Source organism: Pagrus pagrus, assembly GCF_965226575.1.
Source record: "Pagrus pagrus genome assembly, chromosome: 12".
Lineage (NCBI taxonomy): Eukaryota > Metazoa > Chordata > Actinopteri > Spariformes > Sparidae > Pagrus > Pagrus pagrus.
In genome coordinates this window covers 21,826,831-21,850,896 of record NC_140196.1, presented here as the reverse complement: position 1 = coordinate 21,850,896, position 24,066 = coordinate 21,826,831, and the positions used below count along the sequence as shown (strand labels likewise).

At 42.1% G+C, this 24,066-nt stretch overlaps 1 protein-coding gene across 5 annotated transcripts; it reads left to right on the top strand.

Moving 5' to 3' along the window:
- The first annotated feature begins 308 nt into the window (after positions 1 to 308).
- On the top strand, positions 309 to 23,304 carry LOC311266528 (protein shisa-like-2B). Of its 5 annotated transcripts, none has more exons than XM_084368939.1 (7): positions 309 to 578; positions 661 to 714; positions 1,340 to 1,531; positions 19,286 to 19,327; positions 19,570 to 19,868; positions 20,797 to 20,933; positions 21,047 to 23,304. In XM_084368939.1, the coding sequence occupies exons 5-7, from the start codon at positions 19,687 to 19,689 to the stop codon at positions 21,229 to 21,231; spliced, it is 504 nt and encodes a 167-aa protein (XP_084225065.1). In that variant the 5' UTR covers positions 309 to 578; positions 661 to 714; positions 1,340 to 1,531; positions 19,286 to 19,327; positions 19,570 to 19,686; the 3' UTR covers positions 21,232 to 23,304. The 5 variants fall into 5 exon arrangements, with proteins under 5 accessions (XP_084225065.1, XP_084225066.1, XP_084225067.1 ...); XM_084368940.1 differs by adding an exon at positions 793 to 888 and having other exon boundaries at positions 309 to 714; XM_084368941.1 differs by having other exon boundaries at positions 309 to 714; positions 21,050 to 23,304.
- The last annotated feature ends 762 nt before the right edge of the window (positions 23,305 to 24,066 follow it).

The following is a 24,066-nucleotide window of genomic DNA, read 5'->3' as shown; positions in this document are numbered from 1 at the left end:
CTGAGGCTGCTTCCCTCCCCACCTTGCCAGCTACTAGGGCTGTGGCAGAGACTCAAACAACGCCTCGGCTGCCACACCACCAGGCTAACCTGATTCCCACTGTGCCAGGTCCACCCATGCCCCCTGTCATATTTCCTGTTCAGCCATCCGCATCCCGGGTTATTCCATCTACCAGCTCCTCTGACACCACCAACCTGCCTCTCCGGGGGTCAGCACGATCAACTGCTGGCCAGCATCCCAATGTCCACCGAATCCCAAGGCCGGTGGGGGACTTGGCATTAGGGGCTGCAAACTCTCAAGGTTCTGTATCACACGCTGTTATTGCACTTTTTAGACCCTGGAGTTAGTTATGTCTACTTAGGTTTATTGTCGGGACGACCATAAAAAAAAAGGGGTAGATTGTAGCAGAACGGAGCCCTGTTATGTCTACTTGCATGGCTCTGTTCATTTTAAACTGATCAGTGATCGACAGCCAATCACTGTAGGCAGGCAAACTATAAAGGCAGCTAGTGGTCCTCCTTGCTTTCCCTCTGTCGCTGTAGCCTATCTCATTTCCGGTGCGCCCGCTGTTGTCGCAGGTAGGAGAGCAGTCTTTGCTCATGTGTCTTTCTTTTATCGGTTTTATTTGGTGTGGTGTTTAAAACTAGTTAACTTTTGTAGATGCTGTGGACCCTCTCCCTCCCTCAGCCGGGACGCTCTCACTAATTGCAGCTGGTAGGTTTGTACACTGTGCGCTGTGATATTATTTAGCATGTAGCGGCTAAATAGCTGTTGTTGTTGTTGTTGTTATAGGTTCACTTAGGGCGGAAGAGCGCCTGAAGGCTCTCGTCTGTCCCCCCCTCCCTCAGCTGGCTCATTAGTACTGCTGGATCGGGACCGCGAGTCCAGGTTAAGCAGCCAGAAGCGTCGCAGCTACTTGGCTCATCCCTAACTATGCTGCTGCTTTGCCTACTGTTAGCTCATCGTGGCTAACCACTGTTACTTGGCTCATCTGGACTAATTGCTGCTTTATCTTTCCTTTAGTCCCTACTTACTTATTTTCTTTGGCCACTTCATTAGTTGCCAGTGGGCTTAATTCTTTTGGTTTATTGCTATTTTGCTTGATGCCCTTAACCCTGGTTAATATTGTTTGTATGATTGAGTTTGTTTAGCATCTTTATCTTTAGTTTTTTTTTGTGTTTTTCTTATTTAACCATACCTGGCTGTTTAGTTTCTGAAAATTAACCTGATTTCATGTTTATTCTGTTAACTGCTATTTATTTTGTTATTGTTCTGGCAGTCAATCAGTGCAGTCCAGTATTTGATGTCTAATTTGTGTTTTGTTTCCTCTTTTTTTTAGAAGTTTGAGAGCCTAAGGTGGTGGGGATTGGTGTCCTCCGGTGGTGGTGTCCCCTCCTGTGTGCTGTCAACCCCGGTAGTGACCTTCACGTGTGTGTGTGTGTGTGTGTGTGCGCGTGGGTGTATATTCACGTGTGATTGGGGTGACCCTCCTTCTTGGATACTGCACTTCTGGGGGCCCTCCTCCCCACTGGTAAGCCTCAGCTTCACCCATTTTCTTTTGTCCCACTAGTAGTTGTTGGTTTTTGTTTTGGCCTTTTATTAATATTGTTTAAAATAAAAAACTTGTTTTGTTGGAACCACGTCTCTTGCCTCATCGTATAACGGACCTACGTGCTATTGAGTGATCAGTTTGTCAGTGGTTAAAATATCATTCTCTGGGTGAAACTCCCCGAGTGGCGTTGTTGGCTTCTCCGAAATTATACCAGTTCGCTGGTTGCTCCCCCGATTCACTCGCCACAAATGCATGCATATAAGGAAACCCACAAGAGGATGTTTTGCGCCTTCAGCCTTTGAGCCTTCAGAAGCGTCCACTTGCAAGTGATTTGAATAAAGATCAGACCACTCTCTCCCGTGGTCGGTCCTCTGTTCACAAGAAATGAAGTTTCTTGTAGTCTATTGGAGATCAATAAAAGCTATGAATAACTTTATAAATCATCCACTGATGATAATTACATGTTGTGAGTGGAATATCATTACAAACTCTTCTACAAGCCGTCTTCTGTTTATCGCTTTTAAGATATATGTTCCAGACAGTCACAATGCCCAATGAACAACTCAGTTATCGTTGGATTTTTTTTTTAGTTAATATGATTTATGGAGGTCTGTGGCTCATAGGAATAAGATTGATCACACTCCCACAGAAGCCTAATCAGAAAGATCAATTAAATTTGGGGGGTTGGTCTTTTCATGGGATTTCTTCTCTTGAGAACTGAAATAAGTGTGGTAATAATCTGGAGTGGTACACTACTGAGGAATCCCCATTGCTTCATTACCTGAATCATAAAAAAACAATCATCATACAAAATCCAAAAATCCGAAAAAGCAAGTTACAAAAGGAAGGTGACAAAAAGCTGCCAGCAAAAGGAGGAAGCAGGCCGGGGTAAATTCACTCCAACTCCACTGTAATTCAAGAAACATTATTCAGAGCACGTGAGAGCATCACCTGACAGTATCTCCAGTAATTTGTTTCATTCCTGAAGCCTCCTTGCTGGAAACTGGTTTGACATTCATATCCAGGGAAATCTCCCACTGACAGCCTCATACTTGATGCTGTCTGTGAAAATGAAATCGATATTGATTGAATCTGCGGTGAAACCCTTCTGCAAGTAAGGTGATGAACATGTTCAGGGTGAATAAGATGGATGGAATCTGAAGTGAAACAACCCTACTTATCACACTGTGTGACCAAATTCGGTGAGATCTTATATGAAAGCAAGGACGCAAGTTGTCAGCTGCCTTTGATCTACACATCGCTGTCGGGAGAGATTTTTTGTAAAACTGCCTCGTTATCCCCTGATTTGTATCTTTGATGTTTATCTTTGAAGCAGTCTCTTATAATTATGTTATTAAAAAATTATGGTCTGTGCTGCATGTATGTGGCTTATTCGTGCTCAACAAACCCAACTAGTCATCGTCAGAGTAAATAGCCTGCAGCAAGCAAATGTCTTATCGAAGGATTCTACTCACTTGTAATATACAGCTGTTGTTGAGTAGTAGTTTCTAGAAAAGACTGTGAGACCATGATGCTCCATAACAAATATAACAAAAAAAGTACTACTGCATATGTGGAAAAACTTGTATAAAACCTTTTGTGGCTTCAGAGGAATTTGTATGTAATCTGATAAATTGCCTCTGCTGATGTCACTCAGTGGCTGCATTGCATTGTGGGTAATGTAGGCGCCAGGTTTTGAAAAGCAGTCCACTGGTCTAGCACTGAACGTCTACACCGGCCAAAAAAAAAAGTCACATACACATCGTTGGACCGCCTTTCGCTTTGAATATGGCACTCATTCTCCGTGGCATCCTTTTGATAAGCTTGTGCAATGTCACAACATTTATTTGCATTTATTATCCAGAGTTGCATACATTTTTCACCGAGAGCTTGTGTTGATGATGGGAGAGTTGGTCTTTTCCAGCACATCCTAAAGATTGTCAATGAGATTCAGGTCTGGACAGCTGACCTCATTTTTTGGGCACCTAATGTTGCTGAACCTAGACCTGACCAACTGAAGCAACCCCAGATCATAACTCTGCCCCCACAGGCTTGTACTAGGCGTGATGGGTGCATCATTTCATCCGCCTTTCTCAGACATTCCCATGACAAGTTAAGAGCAGACAGAGAGGAAGGACAAAACACCCAGGCGTAAGCAGAGTCATGTAGTTTATGCTGTTCAATGCAGCCAGGACTGCACAGATCTGTACATTGGGGAGACAAAACAACCTCTCCATGAATGAATGGCACAACACAGGAGGGTCAACTCCTCAGGTCAAGACTCTACTGTCCACTGACATCTGAAGGATAAAACTCTTTCCTTCAAGGACAGCAATGTAAACATCTTGGCCAGAGAAGACGGATGGTTTGAAAGAGGAGTAAAAGAATCCATCAATGTCAGACTGGAACGACAGAGGAGGTGGCCTACGACATTACTTATCACCCACCTACAATGCTGTACTGAGTTCTCTCCCCATACAGCTTAACAAGCATTCACACCTGGGCTAAAAAAAAAACCTGGGTGAGTTCTACTCTTGATTTTTCACGATTTGATTTCACCAAATGTGAAAGCGATCTCCCATTACGATCATTCAAGATTTTTCTGAAACAGAGTATCATCTTTTCCACGACCATAGGATATGTCTTTGGACATGGTTGTTTAACAAATGAGAAGCTACTCACTGCATCAGTTAGGGTTAAATAACGTGTTGCCATCTGAAACACATTAATCACTGCAGTAATTATCCAATGGAAGGCTCTTAACCTCTTTGCTTAGTTAAATCCAGGCGGTGACTTTGTTTTTTGGCCACTCAGTGTATAACACTGTTAGACTCAGTTTAAAAACAAATGTTAAAAATCCATACAGCAGAACCTGGTGCCTACATTACCCAGAATGCAACTTAGCCAATGAGTGACACTCACCGGAGGCAATTTATCAGATTACATTCAGCTTCCTCTGGAGCCGCAAAAGGCTTTATACTACTTTTTCCACATATGCAGTAGTACTCCCCAAGAGCTGTAAACACATTCTATTGTGTAAAATTGGTGGAGTTACCCTTTAAGTTGCCACAAATGTATAATATTATATAGCAAGACCAGATATTCTTGTGGAAAACAATTTAATTGATTAAGAACATTTCTCATGATGTAAATTGGAAACATAATCTTGTCAACATTCCGTTTCCTCCAAAACATATTTGCTGTTGCAAGTTTTTTGTATGGAAACAGAGGCACAGCTGTAATAAATTAGAGAAATTAGAGAGAACGCAATGCATAAAGTGGTCTACAGCATATGATGACGGATGGAGATAAACAAGGACTCAGCAGAGGAATGAAAGGTGAATCACTACACGGGTAAACAAAATGACAAATGTGGACGATGAGAGACAGGGACAAGGAGAAAAAGTGTCAGGAGAGTGAAAGTACGCTTAAAGCAGACAAGTTATAAGTTATAAGAACAAGAAATCAAAAGTACAAGCAACAAAAACCCCATGTGCACACACCCCGACCTCAGACCTCCATCACCCTGATTACATCAGAGTCCTGCACAATGCACACAGCTTATTTCATTTCCATTAACAACAATGCCCCACGTGTGACACATGGGGGAAACCAGAGGCTCTCCTGTTATGTTAACATAACAAGCTTTCACATGATGGGTGATATTACTCTAATTGTAATCCCAGATGCCACAGCTGCTGTATAATCCCTGACTGGGCTCCAGGATGTGCTGTTGTCTGTGGCTAAAGACTTGAACTCTGGTGTTGCTGGGCCCCTGCATGCAGAATGTCTGACATGCTAATTGCTGGCGATTTCTATTACCTGCAGGAAATGTCATTTTAGAAAAGGCCACAGGCGACTTTAGATTGATCAGAGCTAATGCTATTCAATATCTCTGCACCTTGCAGTTTTCACCACAGTGTCTCTGATAAGCCAAGGGACATGGGGTTCCTACTCCAAATGAAAATGATGTGAGAAGCGTTTGCAAGGCATAAATAGGCACAAAGAACAGTGGGAGGCATATTGATCGCTGGATCCCGTGTGCTATCTTTTTCTTTAACTCCCTATTTTAGAAAAAAGAATGTCAGTGAAGCTCAATTGAATTAAGGCACTGCACCACTGAATATCTTAGAATAACAATATGTGATATGGGATTGTATCATGGACTGTGAAAGGGTGGTTATGCTGATGTGCGAAGTGAGAAAAGGGAAAAGAAAGTATTTTGATATTTCGATGGAAGGTGAATGAAGTATCCTACCCCTGAGGGTTCACTTCAAGATTGTCGCCGTCTTCAGCGAAATGTGAACCTTGTTTAAAAGTTATTTTTTGAAAGGGTTTTAAAATCAGAAGGATTCCACATTTTTTTAAGCCATGGAGAGGCATGACTGTTCAATCGAAATAAGGAGTTTGAACAAAGATCTTCTCTGAAATTTTGCACGACAGCCGCGACTAACGGATTTAATTATCTAAAGAAAATGCACAAAATGTTGAAGAGAAAGAACAAATTTTACCACAATACAACTCCTTGTCACCTTTTCTAAGGTATGAATGTTTTTGTAATGTGTGGCTATTAACTTTATGCATTTTTTTTTTAAATGTATGAGCATAATCGTTTTTGTAATAATGATATAGTGGACATGCTTATAGACGATACATCCTGTTGCCATCTGGCAAAAGATACAGAAGTATCTGCTGCCGTACAACCAGACTATCTATGGAGCATCTTCTTTCCTCAGGCTGTGAAACTCCTCAATTCATCCTCCGCACTCTAATGTATAAAATAGTTTGATTTGTGTGTTTTTTCCCCCCTTATGTACCATAAAGGGACTTATATCAGTTTCGTTTTAAAACCCTGGTTATGTAAAATGACATCTCGTATGAGAGAGACTAGGACACGAGGAGAGGAAACTAGGAAAGGAGTGGAGGATGTATATAATGATTGTTAAGAAGCAAGGTTTCGTTCATTTGAAGTCATGTCTTTGGCCAGCTGATGAGGCCAGAAATGACTGTAGGAAAGCTTTGAGAGTCAAAACAGTGAAGTTGCTGCCAAACAGCTAAAAGGAGCTGAAACTGACGGCTAAGATAAGCTGCAGATTTAGGTGATTATCCTCTGCAGTTTGTCCAAGAGCGACTCTTTTCACTTTGTTTTCACAGCCTTATCTTAAACATTGCTAATGATTCTGATTAAAGCTGCTTTAAAAAGCTGCTGATATTACTCAATCCGCGAGACTTAATCCTAAACTATAAAGTAAGTAAAACAAAGCCAGGAGGGCTAGAAAAGTTGCTGATTATAACAAGCGTGATTTATCTTTCAGTATTTCATTGAAATACATTTCCTGACAAATGATCAAATATGAGATAATGCACATTAGAACATTTCAGAATATCACATGCTTTTCTGATGACGGTGTTCACCCCTTGATGCTGTGTGGGCTCGTACACTGCAGCCATTTTTCTCTGCACCTTTTTGTTGCTCAGTCATGCGGTCACATACTATTATTACATATATTACAGACAATGGTATGCCCACAGAAAACCGATGGAGATGGTAATTGAAATCTCATATCTTAGAAAGCCAGCTGGTGGTGTAAACTGTCGCATTGTTTTCAGTAGTGAAAACATACGGAGAGCAAATCACAGTTAAAAGCAATTTCTTTTGTTTGTCGGAACAATTCAAGCAAGATGTCAATAAAATATCAATTAGAGTGAGATGAAGTGCAGCACATTTTATGCGATTGTTGCCGTGCAGCACGCAGCATGCACATTGGTAGCTGTCATATGGCAGTGATGGAGGATGTCTGAGGAGGAGAGATGGATAGGAGGGGAAGGTAAATCAGGGCGGAAGAAGAGCGGGGGCAGGGGTCGCCTCTCGCAACAACGCGCTCATGTGTGAACAATTGATGAGAGGATGGACGTCAACTGCATACGTGTTCATATTTATGGCTGTTTGTGAGTGGTGTCTGAGCGAGTGTGTGACCGTGAGTGATGTGTATGAATATGTAGGTGTGTGTTCTAACTGCCACGTCCCTCCACAATCCCCCCGTCAAATAATCCCCTTTCTTCTGCCAATTTTTCCCCTGCTGCTGGATTGGACTGGCAGAGATAATCTGGGATTAGAGCGAGCAGTCAGGCCTGGTGTGCTCCTCATTCATTTAGACGGGGCAGACATGTTCAACATCCACAGGTCATCTGCTGTGGGCCTCAACATATTCCATTACATATCATCCCGGGGCAAAGTTTCGCAGATTTGGGCACTTTGCATGCTAAACCGAGAGCAAAAAATGAATGTAGTTGCTGCCTGTTGGACTGTATTCGGCCATCTGATCTCATCTTCATCAGCCTCAATGAATGTGGTCCTCAAATACTGGCATATGTAAATACCTCTCCTTCTCCTTCTCACTTTCTTTTTCTCTTTTCTTTTTGTTCCCATCTGTTACACACTCTCTGGATGTTCTGACATCCAGATTATTCCAGCGTTGTTGTACAACGTTCCTATAACAAATGTCGGTTTGGTTTCATGACAAATCATTGTCTCGGATGACAGGAAAGATTATTCTCTTTGATATACTCTGCACCATCTCTTGTTTTTTTCCCCTCATAAATCCTGCAAAAGGTAAATGATGGTACTTGTGTTATCCATCCAGTCTTGCTACATCCTGTTGGAAAGCTTAACAGTGTGCAAGCATGTTTCTGGTAGCTCTGTGCAGTTGTAAACAGACATACAGGTGAGCAAGAATGAGGAAAAACTAGTTTGGAATTGTGTTGCTGTGAAAATCATTAATTGTATTAATTTAATTATATTCCACATTCAAGATAATCAGCTTTTGGAAAGTTGGAAATGTTTGCAGGTCTTCAACTGAACTCTCGCTGTTGAAGCCTTTTTCTCTGTCTCACCAGCCAGAACCTCAGCCTGGTATCATCAAATGGAGTATGAATAACATGCATGCCAATTGCTAAAGTCATTTTGCAGGTTGTAACAATGTGTTTGTTGCTTTCGGTGGGTCATTTAATCCGTCAGCAATAAGGTATAGAAAAAAAGGCACTTTGTATAAAGAGTGTGAAAGTCCACGTAGGGAGGAGGATAGGTTAGATTGATGGGTCAAATACAGGACCCTCACTTCAGAGAAAAGTCAACTTATTTTATCAAACATCTGTAAATTAACTTATACAGACTCCCTCAAAATTTGGTAAATCACCTGGATGGGCGTGGTTTTGCAGGACGTAGGAGTGCACGCTTCAGTGAGCTCTGTGACCATCTCAGCCCGTGATTTGATTGCACTTTGTGTAATTGACCTTTGGCTTCACATTGGACAGGAGCAACAATGATCACCAAAGATAAAAATTATCTTAATTGAAATTGCGAGTGATGAGACACCCAATGCTATTTGTTGCTAAACCTAACCAAATACATTTGGTGCCTAAGCCTAGCCTAACTAAACTGCATTTTTCACAATTTATTTTTACTTACTAGCCCTTTCCACACAGAGACTCCGCAATATCTCCGCAGTGAAGGTTCGCCAATTCTGCGCATTTGTTTGTTCACACAGAACCAAGCAGCTCTGGCGTAGAGCCACACCAGTGTGTCAATTCATACAGCACGCCGGCGCTGTGGATCCAAACGAGGAGTGATGGTACACATCATGATGCTGGGATGGGTGTGGTTTCCACCTGTTGGTCTAAACATGTACCCGCTGACTGTTTATAATCATATGGATGCTGTTATAATGTGTTGTGATTGAGATACTGACCCACCATACAACCTGGAAAGTGACAAAGTTAGGTTTTTTTCTCTAAATGACATAATTACATACTCAACATCAGTAAACAGGACTCTGTCTGACTCTCACTAGCAGGGAGGGGTGTTGTTTTCTGGGGAAAAGTTCACTTAAGTCTCGGTCGGGAGGGTTGACCGTCGCGGTGATTTTTTTCTACAACAACACAATAGTGGAAGGAGACAAACACATGGTGAGTTAAAGTTTTTTGCTGGGGACAGACGCTGTTTTCGGCTAGATATGTGACAAAGAGTCGGTAGGACAGACAGGATGACAGACAGGATGACAGAGGCTTTTCCACGTATAACTGTGGTATTTTTTTCCTCATATAAGTTGCCAAAGACACTACCATTTACCACATTACTGTTGTGTGGTCCTGTTACGTTGCTTTGTGGGTCATTTCTCTTTGTGAAGGATCTGTTTAATTATCAGACCGTGAACACCATCAGATCGACACGCCCCCGCTCCGCGCATCCGGCTTATCCATTCACACAGACACTGGCTCGCCTCTGCTGGGCTGCCAACACATACTCTTCTGTTTCCTTCCTTCATATATGATACAGGATTGATTTTTTTATTGTTACAATACCTTTCCCTGAATTTCTTTATTTTGAACACCTTTACCTACTACTTAATGAATCTACCTTCACATAAGGATCTCATGACATTTCTCACCTAAGATCTGGATAGTTGTCTTCCCAATGATGTTACAATGCTCGTCACATAGAATATAAGGAATATGACATTTTCATTCCCCCTTTAAGATCCTGAAAATTTCATGTGCAGTCTCCGAGCACCGGAGGACCTTCCCCCTGTGCCTTGTTATTGAATGGAAACTGTTGATCCTGGAGCTTAGAGGTCTAATTAAAAATCCTCATGCACATTAATCTACCTCTCACTGTCAATCTAACAGATAATAATATGCAGAAGAATATAGTTAGTTATTTGATGCGTAACATCAGTTTTCTCTTTGTTTAACCTTATTTGGTACATGTATCCACAACATCTTTAGAGCAGCAGTCATGTGAAGAATTAGATGGACTATTTTTATTTCTGCTTCCGAGCTTAGTGTTGAAGCTCATTCAGTGAATTCCTGGTCTAAATGATTTGACTATAATATGATATGAGCTTGTTTGTCAGATGTCTGTGTCTCTATTTTATTCCATCCTGTCTTGTTGTCACAGTTTTTAGCCTTACTAGTCTTGTTCTAGAAATTACATTTTCATTGCACGACATTCATCAGAAATTGCTTTTTAACCACAAATGAACCCTCTGACCTCCACAGTGACCTCCAACCTCATTTCATTCGTTTAGCACCAGATGTCTTTTCTAATCAACAGTAAGCTGTTGGGGGGCTTCTTAGCGCTGCAACAACAGAGAGTTCATTTTTACCTTATCTTAATTACCCCTCAAATGAATTTGTCACTTTAAAGCTATGTTAATAAATATTCATACCATTTGGCTTTCTTGACAACCTGCCATTTTTCTGATCGAATTCACGCTTGGCCAGTCAATTACTGTGGGCCAAAGGAAATGCAGTGTTGAGAGTGAAGAAGTCTGGATGAGCCGTTCTTGAGAAAGAGTTAACCCTCTCTCTGAACAGCGCGGGTTATACAGAGCGAGACAGTGTCAGCCAATTTGTATTTTAATCTAAACGTGTTGATAACACAGCGGTTAGCCTCATGTTATTAAGCTTACCTTGGTGAGCTACCGTCAATGAACAATGTCAGCCCATCCATTGTAACACCCTGGGAACCAGCTTCAGCATGAATTCATGAATTGTATCATCATTAATGATATGTATTTCAATGGCAGGCCTTTTCTTTTCTCGAATTGCACAGTTTGACATTTTTAATACATAATACACTTCAGCCTTTCATGTGTGCACTGCTGTTTTCTTTAGTCAATTCAAGTCAAGTCAAATTTTATTCATACAGCCCAAAAATCACAATCACATTGCCTGAGTGGGCTTCACAATCTTTACGATGAAAAGATGTAAGATGCAATCATCCATGATTGCACAAAAAAAACCCCAAAACCTGATCTCTCCACTCCACAAAATTCAACACAGCGGTGCCGTCTAGGAGAAACTAGTCAGCCTTTGCAGCCTTGTATTCTAGGACGATCAGACCTTTGAGAGACTCCTCCTCATGAGGTTTAACCACTGCTAGTGACAAACACATCAAACAAGCTGAACCAGTCCACTATTAAGTCATGGTTTGGTGAGGGAGCAACTTTTGTGAGTCAGTTTGAGTGTGTTTGGTCCGTTAAGTGCAGTCAGCCATTTTAGCATGATTTGTTTTCCTTCAAAGTATTTCATCATCATTTAAATGTTGTTGGGAATACCAGCCTCATACAATTTCATTTATTGATGTATTATTTTGAAGCCATTAATATTTGTGCTAGGCAATGTCAGGAAGGCCAACCTCTTTATATTGCTTTATATATTGATATAACATATGCAGTGCTCTGCTTTTAGGGACCACAAGACATTTACATCCAGTCATGCTCAGTGGCACCTAGAAATTGTGAGCCGGAACATTTCTTTCTGATTTTGTATCAAGATGGACAGAGGAGAAAGATCAATTTCATTATTGCGGCACGGATGGCAGGAGCTTCAGTCACAAGGACTGCTCAACTTCAAGAGGAACAGTGATTAAAGTGACATCTGCATGGAGAGCAATGGGAAAGACACCAGCACGGGTCGACAGCACACATGACCGTGATGCTTGAACATTAGTGGTATATAAGGTGAGGGCAACTCTTGCTGAGGTGAACGTCAATGCAGCACGTGATCAGGCCGTCAGCTAGAACATCCTGTCGACAATTACACAGAGAGGGATATTATAGGAGGCCTGCAGTGCATAAAGCCCTCATTACAGAGATGAATGCACATTTCAGAGTTCAGTGGTACAAAAAAGCACTGGTCTACAGCACTGGTCTACAGAGATGCGGTGGTCAGATGAGTCATCCTTCATATTCTTGACAACTGGGCAAGTGCCTATGGAGCATACACCAAGAGAATTGTGCAGGCTTGAATGCTAGAGCCCTAGAGTGAGGGGAACTGGTGGCTCTGTTATACAGAAGGCAGCATTTTGCTGATATAGTTTGTGACCCATCTCCTGAGAGTGAAAGGTCACTGCAAATCAATACAGAGTTGTTCTGAGTGATCGACTTTACCCTGTGATGAAGCAGCTCTGCCCTGATGGGAGTGATCCCTTCTGGGATGACAATGTTCCCATCCTTAGGGCACCAGGGGTCACAGAATTTAATTTATTTAACTAATGTGAATCATATGAGATCTGGGAGGTTTCTGACCAACATGTTGAAGAGCACCACCACCAACATCATCATTTGAAAGAATGGTGTTCATCTCTTCAGCTCCACAGACTTGTAGAATCACCGCCAAGAAGCCTCGTAGCTGATCTGGCAGCACGTGGTGGCCCAACACTTTACTAATACACTCATTTATTTTATCGTCTGTACACTTATTTTATTTTCAGTCATAAACGTGACTGAAAATGAATGCTAATGTTGCTCCATGTCTGCTGAGTGTGTAAATCAGCGAATGATTTGCTAACACGTTTGCCATGTCACTTATTGCTTCCTAGTTTAACTCAAATTATCGTTTTTGTACAATAATTTTGCCCTCCATACAATATACCATCAATAATTCCAAAATTGCATTTATGTGATATAATTTGATAATTTTGGGATGCTTACATTTGTGGTTGGTTTTAGTCTACCCTGTCTCATTTTAATACATTTCCTGACATGTTCAGGATAACAAATTATGGATCCTATGCTTGGTGTACACTCAGATGATGAACATGACTGGAGAGCGGCCACTTGACACTCATTGGCCTCTCCTGTTCGGCCAACACCACTGCACCGGTGAAGAGAGCACAGCAGAGACTCCAATTCCTGAGAGTACTCAGGAGGACCAACATCGAGAGGAAACTGCCGCTATCGACCCTTAGAAGGCCACCGGCATACCGACCACTGAAAGCATACTTACATACTGCATCTCAGTATGGTATGTACAGGCTGCTATGTGTAGGCTGCTCCGCTGCAGACACAAAGAGCCCTGCAGAGAGTAGTATAATCAGCTGAATAAATCAATGGCTGCCCAATGTCCTACCTGGAGGAGATCACCACCTCATGCTACCTCAGCAGAGCCAACAGCATCATCAGAGACCCTGCACACCCCCGTCACCACCTTTTTGAACTGTTGCCCTCTGGCATGACTACAGGTCAGCCAAAACATGCACGTCAAGATTCAGAGACAGTTTCTTTCCGCAGGCACTAAACACAAAACAACAGTGGGACTGTTGTCTTGACCTCCATGTGCAATACTGGCTCCTCACTCTATATTTATATTTCATATGTTATTTATCATTTTTGTATTGTTTTTATGCTATATTGTTGTAGCAACATACGGAGTAGCACTGTATGTATTCTGAGATTAAAGTGACAATAAAGGCATTCTGATTCTGACAAGTGACTTGCAGGTGAAGCTTGAACTGTCTCAGTGAAATATGCTGTGTGTTAAGTTGTTTAATATACACCATTAAATACAGTTATTTACTCAGTTAGCTTAGTTTATGGCCTTAAAGCAGACATATTATGCTCATTTCCAGGTTCATAATTTTATTTTGGGTTACTACTAGGATAGGTTTACATGCTTCAGTGCTCAAAAAACACATCAGTTTTCTCATACTGTCCGGTGCTGCAGCACTGTATTCCCCCACTGCCTGAAACACTCTGTTTTAGCTCCTGTCTCTTTAAGGCCCCCTCCCGAATGCCCAGTCTGCTCTGATTGGTCAGCTCACACATGCCTGAGCCAGCACCACTAATAACAGAGCAGCTGTGCTGTATTAATTATAGATTTACATTTCCCATCTAGCAACGCTGATGTAAACACACCTTGAGTAGTACCAAGTAGGCTACAGGCATCTTGTACCGCTGTCAAAATGAATCCTCAATAATGTAGTCCTTTTAAAATTGCAGCTCTTGCATTGGGACTTGATGACATTTTAGAGTAGGGTTTTTCTCTATTTTCAAAAGGAACCCTTCACCGATATTTTCTCTGATTTATTCATGCTTTACATTTGTAGTTAGAGGTAATTTGGAGGACTTCTTACAATAACTATGTGAGGGCTGCCCTACTGTTATTATGGTACAGTTAAGAGGCACAAAAACCAGAGGCCAGGAAACACTTTAATGATTTTCACCAGCATTCTCAGTTCAGTATCTATATTATATATATATTTTTCTAGACAAAATGTCCTGAATTAAGTATGATTAGACACAGACTTGGTTGCGACGTCAGTCTGACATTTGAGGCATTTCAGAATGGGTGAGTCATACTGAGAGTGTGGGTCCTAACTCTCAGTCAGTCAACACTGTCTGCTGAAAGATCGCAGGCTTCAGTAAGAGCTTACCCATTTTGGCACATAACTGTTTTTCTTTTCTTTTGTCCAAAGCGAGCAAGCATGTAAGCTTTAAACACACAAATGACCTTTTTAGAATAAAAGATAATGGATTTTTAATAGATAATCAATTTATATTTGATTCTGACACTAGTTGCTTCTGGTGTTGGCAGATGCATACATGAGTTTCCATTTTTCTTTTGCATTGCAGGTGGTATGAATAAACACCCAGCGTTTATGAATGCATTATTAACTGATACTTGCAAATGTTTGTCATCTTGCAACATCATCTTGACAACTACAGATGGTTTTGTGATCGCATAGTTGGTCGCTTCTGGATTAAGAATATCATAATTAGATAATTGATAATACTTTCCACCAATTTTGGATTTGATTACCTTGAATGATGGACTTTGAATGAAGAAGTTGGGTGTTCTATGTTTGGTTTTCAGTTGGCCTGTATTATTAAGGGGCCAAGACATACAATATACAACAACAACTTTTTCTACAGGGCGCAAAGGGACCCCAGTACAGCACACAATACTCCAAATGTGTTGGCTGTTTTCTTACTTTAAAAAAGACTTAGGAAGTTAGGCGTTTAGTAAAAAGGTTTATTTGCATAAATGAGTGGTAGAGTGGTCTCACTCGCTTTCAAGATAGGGAGCTGGAATCACAGGTGAGCAGGTGAAGCCAATGGAGCTGATTGCTGAGCAGAGAGACGCCGGAGATATCTGCTTGTGAGCCAAGCAGGAAAACACAACCAGCCCGGAGGAAGGAGGAAGCCCTCTGGAGGCCGGCGGTGAAGGCGGAAGCCCTCAGGAGGCCCAGCAGGAGCTTGAGTGGCTGGGCCGCCAACTGAGAACCACTGGAAGATGTCCGCCAGGCCACAGACGGAGAAACACTGGAGGATGTCGGCTGGGCCACAGACGGAGAAACACTGGAGGATGTCGGTTGGGCTGTGACCAGAGAAACACTGGAGTTTGTCGGCCGGGCTGCAGATGGAGAAACACTGGAGGATGTCGGCCGGGTCACCAATTGGGAACAAGAGTCTAATGTGGCGTCGGCCAGGATCCCTGACGGCAAAACTAGAGTGCCGTCAGAGCTGATTCGGGGCGCTGGGAGGGCCTAGTTCAGGTGCACTGGCAGCCGTGTTGTGACTGAGCTGTCAGTCACACCTGCCAGAGCCTTCTTTGAGCAGGTGAAGCCTCTTTCTTAACAGTGTTGGGTTGAGTTGCTGTGATATAACTCAGACTCTCCTGGCAGCACTGAGTAAATTCCTGGAAATCAAATATGTATTCAAAATTTCAACCTATATTCAAGCATGTACAGTACATTGACACTATATAAATAATGCAATTTTTAAGCTAATCTTTGATTCGACAATGTACCAAGACAGGTCTAAGAATAAAAATGCTCTTCTCTTGATCAATATCTGAGCTCAAAGGCAACTGAACTCTATTGAACTGTAACAGATACTCTATTGATCAGAGGCTCTCCTCATTAACACAGATGTTATCCCTCAACCTCCTGATTAGACATCTGCTCAGGTCTCCCTCTAATGGGAGTCTTCAGAAACGTATGAATCATCATTATTTTGTGTCAGGACTGAAAGGTCAAGAGTTACACAACTGCTATTTTAGCATCTATAAATAGCACTGCATTGCATTGTGGGGTTGTCAGCAAGAGGTAAAGTAAATGGCATGGCACTTTTTTTATCCACTGAAGGACAGCTATATTTAGTGGATAATTTATATTTGGACAAGTAAAATAATGGACTGTAATATAGTGGAGAATTATAAATGGGGAGTGTTTCTGGATGAAATGAACAACAATAAATTGCTGTGCAGATTTAACAGACTCAGCAAAGATGGAGGTGTCAAATCCAAAGGCACAGTCCTGAGAAGAGCTTTAAAGATCTGTCAGACTTATAAAGACAGACAGCTGGACATAATTTACATGATTTTAATTAGTGTTGGAGGTGCTGACATGTCCTACTGAATGCTGAGCGACTAAACTGATATAAATGCACGTACCTGCACTGCACCAACATGCATTAAATTTAAACATGCAGCCATCATCTGTTTTCATCATGAAAGACCTGTAGTTGTTGTGTAGTTAGTTAAGAGTGGGGTCTGGCCTTTGCTGCATTCCTCCCATTGGGACAAAATAAAATGACTCTAGTTGAACCATTGTGCTGCTCCTGTAATTAGCTGTCCACACCTCTGGATCACAGCGCATTTTTGCAGTGCTATTAGATCATGAAGACAGTTATTCAGCCTACATGTTATTTGTGTCCACCCACTGTGCTGTTATCATAATGGAAGAGGTGTCAAGACATTCCTGTCAATGAATTTAAATGAGTTAATTTCAGCAATCTTTTGAAATACAATCAAAACTGAAGACTTTCATTTACATTTCTAAGAATATTGCACATCCATTCACAGTTGGCCACAATTAATTTAAACTGAGTGGACTTCCAGGCGTCCGCCAAAACTGGAAACTGGAAACCAAAACTGGACTGGTGTCGGCCGGGATCCCTGATGCCAGAGAGCTAGGGCACTGGGAGGGCTTGGCTCGGGTGTGCTGGACTCTGGCCAAGACAAGCAGAACATGGAGCAGGATGTCAAGGAGTCAGGATGTGGCCGGGAGCCTCGTTTTCTTGAGGGAGGCACCTTGGAGATTCTTGGGACCTGTCTGAGGTGTAACTAGTCTTATTGCCCATCAGATCAGAAAAAATCTTTGACTGGGGGCTAGCAGCCCCTGGAGCTAGCGAGAGGTTGATGAAATTGTTGTCATTATTGCAGTCCATAAGAACTTGAGGGGGTAAGGGGTTTGTTGCAGCCACACGGGGAGCCCAGCAGGTGAATCCGTGAAGAGGAGGGTGGTCTGGCTCATCAGCGTCTTCCTAAACCAAGATGGGCCTGCCCTCTTGGCAGAATCGGACACAAGGAGAGGAAGTGACCAGAATCACCACAGTAGATGCAGAGTCTTTCTCAAATCTTGTTTGTCTTTCCAAGGGGGTTAATCTCACACGGCCCAGCCGCAGGGGGATCTTTGGGCTGCAGTAGAAACAGTGGAGGAGCACCTCTACTAGCCTTCTCTCTACGTCTCTCACGTATCCTGCTATCAAGGAGAATGACTAACGCTATGAGACTCTCAAGTAAAATGGTCTCATCCCTAGCAGCCAGCTCATCCTGAATACTGTCTGAAAGACCCTGAATGAACACCCCCTGTAATGCCAACTGATATACCCGCATGTACCTGCACTGCACCAACATGCATTACATTCTTACCATGCAGCCGTCGTCTGTTTTCATCATGAAAGAGCTGTGTAGTTAGTTAAGAGTGCGGTCTGGCCTTTGCTGCATTCCTCCCATTGGGACAAAATAAAATGACTCTGGTGTAAACTATGGTGCTGCTCCTGTAATTATCTGTCCACACCTCTGGATCACAGCGCATGAAAATACACTATAAAATAAAACAGAGAGGTGTGCTGTTTTTTCCGCAGTGCTATTATATCATTACGACTGTTATTCAGCCTGCATGTTATTTGTGTCCACCCACTGTGCTGTTATCATAATGGAAGAGGTGTCAAGACATTCCTGTCAGTGAATTTAAATGAGTTCATTTCAGCAATCTTTGGAAATACAATCAAAACTGAAGACTTTCACAGTTCTAAGAATATTGCACATCCATTCACAGTTAGGCACAATCATTATAACTGAGTGGTCTTCCAGGGACTAATAGAGTAAGTGATGAGATGCTGGGGACTCACTACATATACAGTTTGTCTGACCACCACTGCACTATTGTTTGTATCGTGTAAGTTAAAGGGACAGTTCGCCCCAAAGTCAAAAATACACATTTTCTCTCCTGTATTGGTATTCATCCATCTAGATTGTTTTGGTGTGAGTAGCTGAATTTTGCAGATATCAACCTGAATGTCTGCCTTCTCTGATATATAGTGTAATTAGACGCCACACAGCTTGTGATGCTAAGAGCCAAAAATACATTCGAAAAACTCAATTACTCAATATAATCCATAGACCTTTTTGTGAGCAGTTTCCTGTCGGAATTAATACATATGGATCTACACCATCTGCTATTGGATGAGAGGCAAGCTAACTAAGCTAACTAGCCAATACAATTCAGCTGATGAGGACTCTGGACTCTGAACCCTGGACCTGTTCTTTAAAAACTTTAAAACACATTGTTTTCAATGTATGTCAATGAGTAGATGTATGTTTATTTCTGCACAGTGATCTGTTAAATTTGGTAGAAAGAAAAATAATTCCCACATGAAAGCGCTCACAACAAGGTCTTTGGATTATCTTGAGTAAGTGGGGCACGATTTCTGGAAAGAGGCGTCCCTTTTTAGTCTTTCAAATGTATTTTTTTGGCGCGTTGAGCACCGAAAGCCGAGTGCCATCTAGTTCAAGAGAGGGCAGACATCTTTCCAAAAGTGGGGATTTTAGGGATGAACTGCCCCTTTAAGTCAACGTTAAAACGTCTGTTTTGTGCTTTTTAAGGACAATTTCAAAGGCCTTGTGAAAAAAGACATGTGAAATGAGGTAAAGTGGCAAGTTCCATTATCAACAAATCAGCTTATAGGGGCCAAAAACTTAAGCAGATTAAGTAAGCAGAGTGAAGCCATGTGTGTTTCTGCTTTTGGTTTGTGTGTGTGTGTGTGTGTGTGAGAGAGAGAGAGAGAGAGAGAGAGAGGGAGAGGAGGGGGAGAGCTCCAGCTTTCTTCAGATTCAAAATATTCCTCCTCTGTCTCTTCCCCCTGTTTCATTCACTGGGACTCGCACAGCTGATGGAGAAACACACTCTGCCTCTGGTCTGACAGCAGAGCGCACCCTCGCACTGAGGCTGCCGGGAGGACCCTCTTCTGCACTCCAGCGTTGTTTCCCCCCTCGGTTCATTCATCATGAGCGCTGAGTGCAGCAGCTACTACAGCGCTGACGGCGTGTTTGTGGACGCGTTCTCGTGCCCCAGAGCGGGAAACGCTGCCACCGCCGCGTACTGCTGCGGATTTAATGACGTGAAGTACTGCTGCGATGATCCCAACAGTTTCTTCCCCTATGAGTACGGATACATGTGGTGGCTGAGGTAAGGGCAGATTCCCACGTGGCACGTGTTTTTGTTTGCTACTTATCTTACTTTCTACTTTCTCCCTGTTTTTGTTCTTTTTTCCCTGTTTTTTGTTGAATTTTTAAAAATATTCTGCAGATGTTAGGAGGCTGTGCAGTCTTATTCTGCCAGGATCAACAGATGAACTCGTCACTGTGTATCGCAGCTTTTTAGCTTTTGATTGAACAAAAAAATAAAGCTGATTAATTCAGCTAGAGCCTTCTTCTTCTTCTTCTTCTTCTTCTTCTTCTTCTGCTTTCCTCAGCAGGGAAGCCACCCATGCACACTTCTTTTTAGTTCATGTGTGGATTAATTTTTTTTTTTTTTAAAAACCCACAAATATTACTGTTATTATATTATTCTTAAATACCTTGTCATAATGGTAAGTTTTCGGCTTAAGTTTTAGTTTAATGCAATATCTAATATATTTACTGCGTTATTAAAGGAGCATTATGATGTATTTGGGGAAGACATTTAAATCAGAAGAGAAAGATCTTCATTGATTATGCGCAAACAAACTCTCTTTGTTTAATGACTGAATAAACTGAAGAAACAAACTGACCTTAAAGGACAACACAGTTTCATACTGCTTTACTTTGTTTATATGTGGCGGACCCTGCCACCTTTCTAGCTTCAAACAGTGTTCTGAGGACCTTATTTTTTCCCTGAGGACAGCTTGTTTACTCAGTTATGGGAAAAATAAATATTTCAGAGTTTGTATTACTACCTCATTAATGTGTAAATATCAGAATTCTGACACTGAATTTCTCATCCTGAACTAAATAGTGCCCCTTTAATCTTAGCTTATAATATTATTATATATGTCTCCATATTTAATCTTTCATCTTCCTCTTTCCCATCCTGCACATCATCCTGTTCCTCTACTTAACATCTCCTTCCCTTTCAGTATCGGCGCTCTGGTTGGTCTGTCCATAGCCGCCGTGGTCCTCCTCGCCTTCCTCATCACCGTATGTGTCCTGTGCTACCTATTCATAGCTACCAAACCCAGTCGCCTTGACAACGGCCTGCCCCTCAGAGCGCCAGGTGTGTGTACTAGTGTGTGTGCGTGTGTGGAATTAGTTTGACAACATCTCCGCAATCGGCAGCAATTCAAGATTTTAAAAACACTTTTGTGTGATTGTTTGTGCACTTTTCAGCAGGAGATCCCAGCGAGGGACCCAGTCATGCGAGAGCGGTCTGTGCCACCGGCCCGCAGGGATTCAGGAAACACTTCATGAGCAGGAAGCTGGACTGTGACAACCAGCCGCCTGACCCCGAGCTGCTGTTCCAGAGGTGTTTCACGGCTAATGTCACTGGCGTCAAAGTGGAAAGTCCCCCGTAGGAATTTGAGAGACTTCTTGTTTAAAATTGAGCCATCAGTCCAGAGGTCAAGAGAACCTGTGAATCTGGAGGCGGACTGCGCTGCCAAGGGGCCACTTTAACACAGTTGCTGACATAAAGTGGTGTGCTGGAGGCGTCGTGGTTGAGTGCAGTAAATGTCATGTAATAAATACACCTGGTGAAAAAAATAACCACTATGTACGCCAAACTTAACAAGCCCATGCTTTGACGGCTCTGAAAAGCCTTCATGAATTTGCTCATGCACTAAATTTCTTGCCACCTCTTGGCTCCCTAAGTAAGTGCTCCAGCAGCATGCAGAAGTAATTGACAGCATGGAAACTGATTATCCACCTTCTTGGAAGAAATTGTTTATAAGTGGCCTCCATGAAAGCCTCAAGACTCATGAGGAATCACATGCAGGCATGTGCTGTGCAACTGGGACATAAGCCAAGTTTACATTCAGGATGTACAGTTTCATGTGCATCTAGGAAAGATGCTGAAGATATGGAAAAAGAAAAACAAGTGAGTCCGGACAGCGAGGTCAGCCACGTAGGCTACATTTTACTCAGGGACTGAAAGATTTGTGGGGGAGGTTGAAAAACGTCAGCGTTGGTTCTCATTTGAATGCTTAAAATGACCTATGTTTACATTTTTATGACAAGCGACTGATTGTTAAGGTTAAGGTTAAGGTTAAGGTTAAGGTTAAGGTTACTTTATTGGTCTCCACCAGGGAGAAATTTGTCTCGGAGATAGGCAAGAAGTTGCAGCACAAAAATGACATACGATAAAAACAACATGCTGTACAAACCTACATCAGGTTAAAAGACAGTGGTCTTGTTATCATGCAAGTATTGACTCGAATGTTGGGCATGTCTGATTTTGACAACATAAAATGAGATCTCATTTCATTTTTACCACCGACCATATTCACATGGCAGCCCTTTTCCTCTGACATCACACTCAGGGTGGAAAACCAAAGAAATCTGGCAAGTTATCAATTCACTGTTTCCTGATTGATTAGCATCTGTAAGTAGAATGTATAGTTTAATACCAAGGGACATCGGACCATGTTGCAAGGTAAAACAACAGCTAACGTTAGCATTCAACCACATTCTAGCTCACATTACTGGGGGATGCAATACGATTAGGAAAGAGATACCAACACACATCTTGGAGACATTTGTCTAAACCTGGAAGGGGAACACACAGGATGTGATCAAACAGTAATGTTTGCTAGGAAGTCGTTGCCCTGAGCGAGACGTTGGAGGAAAATGGCCGCCGTCTGAATAATAATAATAATTATTTTAACATAACTAATCCAGAGACATAACAAGGAACTTGCCTTGTCTTTGTTAAGATTATTTTTTGCCATTCTTGCCTGTAATTGAACGCGGACACTAAAGACTGAACAACATCAACTGACAGTTTACAGCAACATGTGTAAGATTTGCTCTTTTACGAAGGACTCAAGGAATCTGGGGAGCAACGAGCTGACGGACCAAATCGATCCCTAATAAACACAAGCGTGGACACTGAATCTTTGTTTAACTGACGCGACCAAAATGAAGTGCAATCAGCAGAAGAGCAGTGAAGGGTGCCTGAGTCATGATATCCAGCTGTACACCTGCATGAATATGTTTGGAGGGTAGTAGCAACACAGCTGTGAATAACGCAGTCACTGTGGAGCATGAATGAACCCGCTGGTACCAGTTCTGCAAAGTGCGACTTCAGTGCTCTGCCTGAACTGATGTTATGCATTGATAGTTTTATTTAGTCAAAATAACCAAATCTTGCTGCCTTTACACTGACTTTAGCCCTGCATTGAAAAGAAAGCAGCCCCCTCATTCATTTCAATGAGACCAGTCCGGTGATGCAGAGGAAGTGTCGATACTGGGAGGAAAAATGCAGGGTTGTCCAGCAAAAAAGTCATGGCACAGCGATTGCCAATCAAATACATGACGAGAACACTGTATTTTCTAATGTTTACCTCATGTTTATGGTGATGAAAGATAATATAATGTGGCTGTGATCTTTTCTGAGTTATAATCGCCTGAATAAATGCTGGCAATGTACAATTCTGCATACCACAGATCTGTTGACACATTTCTTTAGGTCATTTTTCTATTTCATGTTGCGACGACTCTGTGCTTATGATCTGGTTATGATTAGGTACAAGTTCACATCCAGTTATTTAGGGTTAGAGAAAGATCATGTTTTGGCTTAAAAACCCTGCTTTGGTTGCCACAAAAATGGCTGGAGATGTCCTAAGGTCCCCTTCAAAATATTAAGCGGTGTCATACTTACAGATGTCTAAACGCAGGCTCAAACAGTGGCAGCCCTCAGTCAGGTGATAAACATGTAATGTGAACGTAACAGGACATGTTCTGTTGAAATGTCAACGTGGTATGTAGCCTACAACACTTACAGGTGTGTCAGTGGTTTGCCGATACGGTAACTGCCAACATTTGATCCTGGCGACCGCGCTGATTTTCATCTACAGTGCTTCTGTTAAGCCTTCAAAGTAACTCATCTGCTACAGAAACTAGACTTTTCACCTCGAGCTACAAGCCTCCCGCCAACGCAGCACCTTATGTTGTTTTAATGCCTGGCTATTTGCAGTCTGCATGCCTGCTTGCCCTTGAGGTGACAGATGAGAAAAAAAGTTCATCTTGTTTCTGTAGCAGCAGCACCTGAGGATCAAATGAAGCCAGTGAAAATAAATATTTTTTTTGCTGTTAAGCTGCTGAGAGAAAGGTTAGTGGCTCCAGTCGAAACTGCACAAAAACAGCTGAGCTGCCATCTTTTTCTGAGGTCATTCAGTGACACACTGTGATCC

Excerpts from the sequence above, each read along its gene's own strand:
- LOC311266528 (XM_084368939.1), top strand. The coding sequence starts at position 19,687 with ATGAGCGCTGAGTGCAGCAGCTACTACAGCGCTGACGGCGTGTTTGTG. Across the intron at positions 19,869-20,796 it reads GGATACATGTGGTGGCTGAG|TATCGGCGCTCTGGTTGGTC; the intron begins GTAAGGGCAGAT and ends CTTCCCTTTCAG. Across the intron at positions 20,934-21,046 it reads CCTGCCCCTCAGAGCGCCAG|CAGGAGATCCCAGCGAGGGA; the intron begins GTGTGTGTACTA and ends TGCACTTTTCAG.